The sequence below is a fragment of the Myxocyprinus asiaticus genome, chromosome 22 (genome assembly GCF_019703515.2).
Source record: "Myxocyprinus asiaticus isolate MX2 ecotype Aquarium Trade chromosome 22, UBuf_Myxa_2, whole genome shotgun sequence".
Classification (NCBI taxonomy): domain Eukaryota; kingdom Metazoa; phylum Chordata; class Actinopteri; order Cypriniformes; family Catostomidae; genus Myxocyprinus; species Myxocyprinus asiaticus.
In genome coordinates, this window is record NC_059365.1 from 17372970 (window position 1) to 17385470 (window position 12501).

General features: G+C 38.1%; 1 protein-coding gene across 1 annotated transcript in view; it reads right to left on the bottom strand.

Annotated features, from left to right (window-relative positions):
- The window catches only part of LOC127413180 (protocadherin Fat 1-like), a 54741-nt gene extending 42774 nt beyond the window's left edge, over positions 1-11967 (bottom strand). The window contains exons 1-6 of the mRNA XM_051650058.1: positions 8709-11967; positions 6079-6393; positions 4714-4775; positions 4252-4566; positions 1320-1530; positions 317-456 (exon numbers count right to left, since the gene is read on the bottom strand). Of these exons, the coding sequence (XP_051506018.1) occupies positions 317-456; positions 1320-1530; positions 4252-4566; positions 4714-4775; positions 6079-6393; positions 8709-11967 (4302 nt within the window). The remainder of the gene's footprint in view (positions 1-316; positions 457-1319; positions 1531-4251; positions 4567-4713; positions 4776-6078; positions 6394-8708) is intronic.
- Positions 11968-12501: the final 534 nt, after the last annotated feature.

Here is a 12501-nt window from a genome sequence, read left to right on the forward strand (position 1 = left end):
GTGTTAAAAGACGAAAGAGTGAAAGGGATGATACATTCACGTTATGGCGAATCTGAACCTGGCAATCATTGGATGGCATGTAATCATGTTCATTTAAACTGGTCTTTGTAATTTAAGAGATGACGGAATGGATATGCAATACCAAACATCTAAGGAACAAAACAATTATCCTGTCACAATACAGATCCACGTGTATACAGTCTTTGGCAAGGCAAAGATGTGTTTCATTTTTCTCATCTCTCCATCCATTATTCAACCAGTCCAATTTATAAATGCATGGGCAATTTCTTGGTAAATGCCATTAAGAAAAAAACACCTGAGTGCTGATGGATCTTGTTCCATCTGTTGCTTCAATGGTGAGATTGTAATTTGACTGCCATTCAGCATCTAGAGCTCCGGCAATGATGATTGTGCCACTCGCCCTCTCCACATCAAACTGGCTGTCAGGGTTCCCACCTGTTAGTACCAAAATACAAAAAGAGTTATAAGAATTCACTGCTTGAAAATATGAGGTGATTTTTCTATTTAGCGTCAGATACCTGCTGTACAGTTCAGATCACAAGCCATCTGTAGGATGTAAAAGATCTCTTTAGCATGTGTGTCTCCTTGTAGATAAAGCAAGCACGAGGAAAGAAAGCAGTCGAGACAGAAACGAGACAGGAAGAATAGATGGGGAAAAAGATATTTCAGTTAAGTGAAAAATGATTAGGGCAAAATCAAGATCGGGTTATTGAAGATCAACTGGAGTATTGATTGAAGAGCTGAAGCATCTAGAATGATTAGATGACTAAATATGGTGTATATTAGCCATTCCTTCTTTAATACTGATAATGGTGTTAACTGATGGCTTTAGATCAGTGGTTCTAAATTGGTTTGGACATAGTGTCAAACAAAATATTTGTACAAATTAAACAGAAATGTCCTTAAAATCTAAAATGGATTTTTTTTCAAATCACCATGAACTGCATAAGCCCAACAATGTGCAAAAATAACAAATAAATAAATAATAAATAAAACAATTATAATAATTATATATATATATATATATATATATATACCTATTAAATAGGCTGAATTTGTTTTATTTATTTTTTATTTACCAGTCTAATACATGTAACAAACACTGGGGTTAAATATTGTAATAGTATTAGTCAAATCACTAAGTGGCAGGTAAATATTCAAACTAGAGTAAAATTTGATTGGACACACAGCCTCGGGTGTCATGAACAAAAGATATGGGAAGCGTTTTCTCTGCAACCCTATCAGAACAGGCCTGTGACCCATTTCTGGGTCGTGACCCACTAGCTTTAGATCTTTACCTCTGATTGTAAACCATACAGGAGAGTCAAGAGGCTGTGTGCTGATGACTCCCACCATATGGGCCACAGGATCACTCTCCATCACAGAGAATGAGAGCGAAATCTCCTCAAACAGCAGCGGCTGTTTAGGCAGATTAGGCTTTGGAATCCACTCAATGTGCAACCGACAGACTGACGACTTCGAAGGCTGCCCGTTGTCTGACGCTTTAATCTGCAAGAGAACAGTGTGAACTTTTCTTTGACATGGTGTACTAGCCTTTTTAAGTCATTCAGTGTTTCAGAGGGAAAAAAGTCATACATCTGAGCGACATGAGAACGGAAACAGAATTTTAAGTTTAAGTTTTAAAGCTAATGACCAGCAGAAGGTGCAATGACTAAATGTGAATGGGTGACTTCTGCGATACCAAGTCTTTTTAGAAAAATACTTTCATTACTTAGCCTAATTTGTTTTACTTGGGATTGTTCATCCCAACATGAAAATTCTCTCATCATTTACTTACCCTCATGCCATCCCATCTTTCTTCTGCAGAACACAAATAAGATTTTTAGAAGAATATCTTAGATCTGTTGGTCCTTTCAATGCAAGTGAATAGTAGCCAGAAATCTGAAGATCCTGAAAAGCAGATAAAAGCAGCATAAAAGTACTCCATAAGATTCCAGTGGTTAAATCCTTATCTTCAAAAGCGATTTAATAGGTGTAGGTAAGAAACAGATCAACATTTAATTCCTTTTTTACTATAAATCTCTACTTTCACTTTCAAAAGTGGAAAGTAAGGATTTATAGTAAAAAAGCACTTAAATAGGGGGCCTGGGTAGCTCAGCAAGTAAAGACGTTGACTACCACCCCTGGAGTCATGAGTTCAAATCCAGGGCGTGCTGAGTGACTCCAGACAGGTCTCCTAAGCAACCAAACTGGTCCGGTTGCTAGGGAGGGTAGAGTCACAAGGGGTAACCTCCTCGTGGTCGCTGTAATGTGGTTCTCGCTCTCGGTGGGGTGCGTGGTGAGTTGTGCGTGGATGCCATGGAGAATAGCATGAAGCCTCCACACGCGCTATGTCTCCGTGGTAACGCACTCAACAAGCCACATGATAAGATGCATGGATTGACAGTCTCAGACACGGAGGCAACTGAGATTCGTCCTCTGCCACCCGGATTGAGGCGAGTCACTACGCCACCACAAGGACTTAGAGCGCATTGTGAATTCCAAATTGGGGAGAAAAGGGGAGAAAAAAGGACTTAAATATTGATCTGTTTCTCACCCACACTTATAATATCGATTTTGAAGATATTAATTTAACCACTGGAGATGTGTGGATTTCTTTAATGCTGTTTTTACCTGCTTTTTGGACCTTTAGATTTCTGGCCATCATTCATTTGCATTGAAAGGAACAACAGAGCTGAGATATTCTTCTAAAAATCTTTGTTTTTGTTCAGCAGAAGAAAGACAGTAATACACATCTGGGATGGCATGTGGGTGAGTAAAGTATGAGAGATTTTTAATTTTTGGGTGAACTATCCATTTAATCTTAATTATCAAAAATACAAAAATATATACTCTGGCGGCTAAAAGTTTGGAATAATGCACAGATTTTGCTCTTATGGAAAGAAATTGGTACTTTTATTCACCAAAGTTGCATTCAACTGATCACAATGTATAGTCAGGACATTAATAACATGAAAAATCACTATTCAAATTTGAAATTATTTTCAGAACTTCTTAAACGACTTCAAAGAGTTCTCATCAAAAAATCCTCCATGTGCAGCAATGACAGCTTTGCAGATCCTTGGCATTCTAGCTGTCAGATTGTCCAGATACTCAGGTGACATTTCACCTCATGCTCTCTGTAGCACTTGCCATAGATGTGGCTGTTTTGTCGGGCACTTCTCACGCACCTTACAGTCTAGCTGATCCCACAAAAGCTCAATGGGTTAAGATCCATAACACTCTTTTCCAACTATCTGTTGTCCAATGTCTGTGTTTCTTTGCCCAATCTAACCTTTTCTTTTTGTTTTTCTGTTTCAAAAGTGCCTTTTTTTTTTTTTTTTTTGGTGCAATTCTTCCGATAAGGCTTGCACCCTTGAGTCTTCTCTTTACTGTTGTACATGAAACTGGTGTTGAGCAGGTAGAATTCAATGAAGCTGTCAGCTGAGGACATGTGAAGTGTCTATTTCTGAAACTAGAGACTCTGATGTACTTATCCTCTTGTTTAGTTGTACATCTGGCCTGCCACATCTCTTTTGGTCCTTGTTAGAGCCAGCTGCCCTTTGTCTTTGAAGACTGTAGTGTACAAATCTTACGTTTTTTGGCAATTTCAAGCATTGTATAGCCTCCATTCCTCAAATAATGATTGACTGGCGAGTTTCTAGAGAAAGTTATTTCTTTTTTACCATTTTTTACCAAATACTGACCTTAAAACATGCCAGTTTATTGCATACTGTGGCAACAGTATGCAATACACAAAGACAATATTAAGCTTCATTTAATGAACCAAATAGCTTTCAGTTGTGTTTGATATAATGGCAAGTGATTTTCTAGTACCAAATTAGCAATTTAGCATGATTACTCAAGGATAAGGTGTTGGAGTGATGGCTGCTGGAAATGGGGCCTGTCTAGATTTGATCAAAAAGGACTTTTTTCCAAATAGTGATGGTTCTGTTTTTTACATCAGTAATGTCCTGACTATCCTTTATGATCAGTTGAATGTCACTTTGGTGAATTAAAGTACCAATTTCCTTCCGAAACAGCAAAAAGTTTTGGCCACCAGTGTATTTAGTTGAAGTTGCATTCAAAATACATCTGTCTCAAAAGACACATAATAAGAATGACACTCTTCTGTACTAGCAATTGCAGACACGCAGAGTCTAACTTTAGAATGCACCTCCAGTGGTTTCACCAACACCATTTAAAGAATGGGAATTAAAATAAACGTACTGTAAGAATATGATACTGGCCCGCTGAAATAGCTTCTTTGGAGAACACAAACCCTGTTTTGGGCTCAATGAAGAATTTCCTGTGCTCTTCACCCTCTTCTATACTATATGAGATATCAGAGGAGGGGCTCTCATCTCTGTCAAAAGCAATCACTCGATAAATTGGCTCCCATTGGAATGCCTCTGGTCGTTCCACCAGCTTGATTTTAAATATCTTCTCCAGGAACTGAGGACTGTTATCATTCACATCCAACACTTTGACTATCACACAAACCACGGTAGACTTGGGCGGAATGCCATCATCCGAGACAGTAATCTGTTTGTGAAAAACAGACCTCATCCATGAGTGGTTGAGAAATATACCAAGTAAACGAAGTATGATGGAACATGCTTGAAGTCCAGCATCAAATGTTAAATTTAAACATCAATATCTCTTGTTAATAAGGGATGCATTGCAGCTTACTTCAAGAATATGCTCTGCTTGCTTTTCTCTGTCCAGTTTTCGTGATGTTGTTGTCACCAAACCTGTACATGGCATGACAAATTGTGCTGTTCAGTTTATTTCTACATCTGACTGAACTAAAAAAAAAAAAAAAAAAACACTACTATAAAGATTCAAGCTGTTCACCTGAGGCAGGGTCAATCACTAACAAAAAAAGAAATATTTTAATTATCTTGTTGTTAGATGAATGTTACCTAGATTCTCAGAGAGGCATTCCTTTATGTAGCATTCCTTCGTGTATTCAAAAGAAATGAGTCGCACTTTGGAGTGCACACTCTACTCGCTATTCCTGTACATGCTGTGTGAATGGTCACAATTCCGCTCCAAATTTTTAAAAAACATTAAAAACAATCAGTACTAAATGTACAAACTAAGTTACCTCAGTCACCATCACTATGGAAAATGATTGTATCGAGGCAGGCGAGGGTAAAGGATCTAAATGCAGCTTTAATGAAACAAAGATAAACTAAGTAACTCAGAATATAAAGAAACAAAACACAGGGAACCGAGCATAACATAACACATGCGAAGACTGACAAAGAAATCAGGGGAAACAAGGCCTTAAATACACAAGGGAAAACAAGGGAACGAGGAACACCTGGGGAAACAATCAGGGTAAACCAATCATAAAATGAAACTACAAAGGACTGCAAAGCAACACAGGAAACAGGAACGGGGAACTAAACAAAAATTTCAACATAAAAGTCTAGTCACAAACAGGGAATACGTGACAAAGATGCTATGAAAGTGAATGGTGACTGATGCTATCATTCTGCCTAACATCTCCTTTTGTGTCCCACAGAAGAAATAAAGTCATTGACCTTTGGAACAACATAAGGGTGAGTAAATGCTGACAGAATTTGTATTTGTGAACTATCCCTTTAAAAAAGTTTAGTTTTTATTGTTGTGTATACAGTATATTAAAGTGCAGGAGTCTCAAATGTTTTAAATATTATTTGAAACTTTATTATATGTACTTTAAGTATACTTACAGTGTACTTACCCAAGAAAGTACTGAGTAATATTAGGTAACTACATGTACTTAATCTGGGTTAAGGTTAGTGTTAGGGTTAGTACCTAGTAATTACTGTGGTTGTTGTAATTATATAGTACATAAATGTAGAACAGTACTGTAAGTGCTACCTATTCTTTATTAAAGATTATATAAATTCTTATAATCCTTTTTGTTTTTTGAATGATCCTCATTTTGCTCAACAAACTCAAAATCACTCTAAAATAGTTTTTCCAAAGACAAATGAAAAAAAATAAAATAAAAAAAATACCATAGGCTGGCATAGGGAAGTTTGATGAGAAGCATGAACATACCTGTCTGAGAGTTTATGGCAAAAAATCCCTGTGGATTCCCGCTGGTAATTTTATAAGAGAGATTAACGCTTGATTTAGAGTCAAGGTCAAATGCTTGGATCTGGGTGACAGAGACATCTTTGGGAGAGTTCTCAAACACAGAAGGATAGTAAACAGGCTCTGTTGTCAGTGGCACATTATCATTGACATCCTGAACCTCGATATAGACTTCCACAATTGAGGAAAACGGCACAATTGCCTGGTCTGTGGCATAGATGGTCAGCCAGTAATGACTTGTGGTTTCACGGTCCAGGATCTCTTGTGTTCTTATAATACCTATGACAAATACAAGAAGGAACATGTCGCACTAAATACACAAATACACAATTTAGACTTAAGACAGCATCAGCGGTGCTTCCATAAAACCTTGTCACATGGTACTGAGAGCTTTGAATTGTACATTTTTAAATCAAGATTAGGATAAAGCAAAAATTAACCATACAAAGTTGGAACAGGGACAGACTGGCACAATGCTAATAATATTCTTCTGAAATTAAAATTGTAATCAACTGTCACAAAACATATTATTCAGCTGAGAACTGAGAATTAAAAACATTCTAATTTGCATAAAAGATTAAATGTGTAAAAAGGCAGGCATAATATATAAATATTGAGTGAATAAGTATGTGTGTGTGTATATGTAGGGAAGATGAGGCAGCTCTTTTGTTCCTCTGCCTCTCTGCAGTGTCTGTTTTCATGCCGTGGGCTTTCATCTAAGGCAGTAGTGTGGCTTCTACAACTTTAGTAAAACTTGATAAGCTTTCTCCTCGGGGTGAAAGTATCCTGCATATCACTCTTTGTTTCTCTCTCTCTTTCTCTCTCCCTTTTATATTCTCACTCTCCTTTAAGATAGCACTATGGTGTGAATAATAAAATGCAATCATTGTCATATATAATGTATAATGTACTGACTTGTAGCTAATGCATAATGTGTCCATGGACTTTTTTGGTTAAAATGTATAAGGGAAAGCACATGTCTTAGGTCATGTAACTGGTCACCATTTCAATATATATATATTTAATGTAGTCTCTCAATTACTATAATAATATTCTTTACACAAAATGAAGAATGTTAGCCTTATCAGCCCTGGAACTATTCAGCCAAACCTGCCCATGTGTTACCCCACAATCAATAATATTATACATATATTATTATTGAATTGCAAATGCATTTATCAGTATTAATACTGTACATTTTCTGTCGCATAGAAATGAACATTTGACTTTGAAGCATTCAGTTGGGAGGCAGATGAGAATTTACTGATATTAACAACAATAAAATCTGTAAACAGTAAACTACTGTATGTAAAGCTATGCCAGTAGGACTTTTTAACTGATATTTCTCTTTCACCAGGATCTTAATTATTGAATTAACTTTTTCCATTAAAGTTGATTAAAACCGAACATATTTACAGAAGAGGAAAAACTCATAGCTTCATCCTTAATTCACGGGGGTCCAGGCTTGAAAGCTCTTGTTAAATTCTCCTTTGTACTTGCCCTTATGAAAATTTACCACAGTTCTTAGTATCCAGATTATAACTGATATATTAGTAAGAACATGGTGATCACAGGTAAAACCATGCTCCTTATTACCAGATGTAATTATGGTTTAAAAATGAAAAACAAACAATGGAATTGAAAATTGTGAAAAACAATATCTTTGTAGAGACTATAAAAAACAACTGCCATAAAAGTGACTTATTTTCATCTAATATACAATATTTCATATAATTATAGTGACATATATTTTAAATATATAGGCTACAATATTTCTGCCAAAACACCATTTCTACAGTTAGTGTTACCAACCATTCCATTAGAATGGTGATGTGTGAATTACACAGAATGTAATTACCATTGAATGACACTATGTTTTCCTGTTTACCTCGTCACTGCTGTTTAGAATGTCGGGGGTGTTTTATCTGGTTTCAAAGAGCTGTGCACAGAGCCTTTAAGGTTTTCATACCTAATGCTGTGTTTACCATGGGACTGCGTGGTGCGAGCACACAGCAGGTTCGTCAGCGCTCGGCTCTGGCACTGTGGCCAGTGCATGCGCTGCGTGGGAGGGCCGGTCTGGTTCGGTTCGGCTCTCGCGCTGCGGCAATTGGATACACTGCTTGGGAGGGCCGGTCCTGCTTGGCTCTTACACCACCCGGTTTAATTTGGTAGCAGCATTTCGCCATACTTTTGGAGTATTTGGTGTTTTCCATGAACAGCAGTAAATGGCAGTGCTTAATAAATCAGAGTAGAGTGATTGACCGGCCCAATACTCGACCGGCCCACTGGGAAATTTCCCAGTGCAACAAATGGCCAGTCCATCACTGGTCACCATTCACTTTAATTGTATGGAAAAGGGATCCAATGAAAGTGAATGGTGAGTAAGTCATTTTTCCTAACATCTCAGTTTGTGTTCCATGGAATAAAGAAAGTCACATGGGTTTGGAACAACATGAGGGTGAGTAAATGATGATATAATTTACATTTTGAGGTGAACTATCCCTTTAACACTGTCTTATGATTGAGATCAAATAATAACTAAGGAAGTATAGGAAAATGGCAATAAAAACAAAAAGGATAATCAGTAAACTTACCGCTCTCTTCATCAATCGTGAACACTCCAAGGCCTGAACCGTCTCGTATGGAATAGCGGATCTCTCCATCCCTGCCGATATCTTCATCATGAGCAGTAACTTTCATAACAGAGGAGCCAACAGGGGCATCTTCACTAACAGCTCCCCAGTCCACAAAGAATGGAAAGGAAGGGCGGTACAAGTTCTCATTAACATCCACAATCTCCACTTGAATAATGCAGGATGAGGATAAAGACTTTGGCTTGCCCCTGTCTTTAACCTTTGCTGTCAAATTGTATACTTGTCTTGTCTCAAAATCAAGAGTTTGAGAGAGGTACACAGCTCCAGTCACTTTGTCCACCTGAAAGCTTCCATCTTCGCCATCTATTAGACTGTATCTTACCTGTCCAGACAGGCCAAGGTCAGGATCATGAGCTTCTAGCCAGAGCACTAAGGTGCCCACTGGAGTGTCCTCCCTCAGTCGAACATGGTATTGTTGGGGTATAAATGTAGGGATATTGTCATTCACATCCTCCAAATTAATGTGCAATAACACAGTTGATACCATTTTAGACTCATCAGTTGCTTTATCATAAGCAGCAACTTTCAAAACAAATGATGGGTTGGCTTCCCGGTCTAGTGGACTCTTAACAGTTACAATCCCTGTTTTTTCATTTAGGGAAAATTTGTCTGTTTTGGTTAGAAGTAAGTACTTAACTATTCCATTGACCCCCAAATCTCTATCTTTAGCTTCAAGCTGGATGATGTCTGTTCCCACAGCAGTGTCTTCAGTTATGTCTACTGAATACTCCTGCTGTAAGAACTCTGGGCTGTTGTCATTGACATCCAAAATGTTAATGTCTAACATGTGAGAAGAGGACTTCTGTGGCAATCCAAGGTCATAAACTGTAATGTTTAGAGTGTAGTGGTCTGTTATTTCTCTATCAAGTGGTTCGTAAAGTTTAAGCCACCCAGTGTCAGATTCAATTGTAAAGCAACTATCAAAATCTCCCCCTGAGATCACAAAAAGTAATTTCCCATTGAAGCCAGAGTCTGAATCAGCAGCCCCGAGGAGAGCTATGCTTGTCCCAATGGGAAGGTTCTCTTTAACTTCTATTACAGTTGGAGTGGACTCAATAAACCTTGGAGTATTGCGGTTAACAGAATGGAAGTCTTCAAATTCATCGTCTGGTTCTTTTTGACTGTATAGTTTGGAGCCAAAAAGCAGCAACCCTGCTAAGGATCTCAAAACCCCAGTCTCTACACATTTTGAGCGGACATGTTTAAAAGCACTGACAACTGTTAGATTTAAGAACATAGGAGTACTTGACATTTCTCCATCACTGGCAGTTACTTGTAGGCTGTAAAAAGACTGTTTTGCTGCATCGCCTTGCTTCAATGACTTTTTAAGTGTCAGCACCCCAGAGCTGGAATCCAAGTCAAAGAGATTCATGTTATTACCACTGTCAATTCTGTACTGCACTACACCTATATCAGCGTCAATGGCAGACACCACTATTATTTGCTCACCAACTCCAAGAGATATTGGCACGGTAACATCACAGTCGATATTCTCAAACACTGGCTTATTATCATTTAGGTTGGTGAGCGTGATTGAAACAATACCATCTGCCTCACGGCGGAAGGGTGACCCCCAGTCTGAGGCTCGAACCCTTAGAGAAAATTTACTGGGCATTGTCTCATAATCTAAATCTTCAGCAGTGCTTACAACACCGGTGAAGTAATCAACCACAAATGGTTGTTTGTTTGCATTGACAATACTGTAAGTCACATAGCCATTTTCTCCGTCATCTTCATCGGTAGCACTTACAGTTATGATGCTAGTCCCTATTGGCACATGTTCATTGACACTGGCTTTATAATTAGACTGTTGAAACTTTGGTGCATTGTTGTTCATGTCACTTACATTGACGATCACTTTTGTTGCAGCTCTTTTGTCACTCGTAACAACCTCAAATTCATACTGGCTGACATCTTTGGCTTTTATAGGTGCATAAGTGGTAATAAGCCCTGTGTTTGGGTTAATAACGAATGGATTCTTGTGTTGTTTCATCTTATACTGTAACACATAATTGATCTTTGGATGTTTTGGTACAGTTCTGACCATGACAACAGGGGAGTGAGGTGGAGCAAACTCACTAAGTGTGACTTTGTAGGTGTGCTTCTCAAATTTAGGTGTCTCCGTGTATTCACTTGACAATCTCACTCTGACAACTATCGCTGAGGAATACTTGGGAGGATTTCCCTTATCCTTAGCCTGCAAGGTAAGGTTGTATCCAAAACTGTATCCCTCCCATTCCACTTCCTTGATGGCCTTGATCTTGTATTCTTTGCTCCCAGGGTCCGTTCTGATGGCCTTAAACTGCTGGAGCGGATCTCCAGCTACGATGCTCAAAGAGGCGATCTCGCCGTTTAGCCCTTCATCGTAGTCTTCCACAGTCACAAAAGCAAATGTGCGATCCTTAGTTGTGTTCCATGGAGTTAAAGTGACAGCTGTGATGACAGGTACATTTTCATTGGCCTGCAGTACGTGCACCTTTAGCTTTGCCGTGCTACTGCTGCTGCTACTTCCATAGAGCTTCAGGCCTCTGTCCATAGTCAACACATCAATCTCATAAAGAGCCATCTCTGAGTAATCCAGCTTGCCTGTTAGAGTTATGACCCCGCTGGTTGGATGAATGGAGAACATGTCAGTCCACTCTTTGAAACTAAAATAATACTCTCCATTGGTGCCTGTATCAGCATCTGTGGCATAGACTCTGCCAATGCTTGTTTTAATGGCTGAGTTTTCAGATACAAAAAAAGAATATGCAATTGGTGAGAAAAGAGGTCTGAGATCATTTTTGTCCAGCACATGTACTTTCACTTGCGTTTGCGCCTCAGCACCTGTGTGTCTTTCAATAGCATTTACAGTTAGTAGATAGTGGTCTTTTACTTCCCTGTTAAGTGTGGCAGAATTCCCTCCTTTGGTCCTTATTCGCAGGAAACAGAAATTACCCAAAATGTACTTCTCAGCTTTGAATAAATTCTCACGCTCCCCAGATTCTATTGCATACCAAATATCCCAAGAATTATTCATCATAGAAATACCCATTTTAGTGGGGCTTTCAACAAAGGTTTTTGGTGCTGAATTTTCATATATAATCACATTGTAAAGTGAATGCGTAAACTGAAAGGGCACCGCATCTTCCACTTGCTGGGCACCTACTGAACTCCACAGAAACAGCACTAGGAGATGGTTAGTCCAGGATTTGCCCATTGTGACACAGGTAATTACAGAACAAACTGAAAAAAAAAAAAACAAAAAAAAAAAAGAGCAACAGGTTGGAGGGTATAAATCTACTAAAATAAATATGAAAGTGAATTTAATAACATAAAATGCTAATTATTAGCTAATTAAACATAAAATGAAGAAAATGTTCCTGCATTATTGTTACTGCAAGCACTCTGACAATTATGATTTCACAGCTTTTACAGTGGTTTAACAAGTTTTTAAAAGGAAAAACTTGTTAAACCACTGTAAAAATTACCATCTACTTCAACTTAAAAGCTTAAGTTTAATAGCTGCCTTAACATTTTAAGTAAAATCAACGTGGCTTTACACATAATTTCAACTCATTATTTTACATCTAGTCCTAAAAATTGTGAGGTCACAGGGTAGGCTAATGTTTACATGTCAAACTAATTAGAGAAATGATTATCTTACACTGTTCATTCCCGCAACAGCCTATAATACAGTTGTATAAAAAAGATGAAGAAGAAAGAAAATCGGAAAACAGCTCTGCCTTTATTA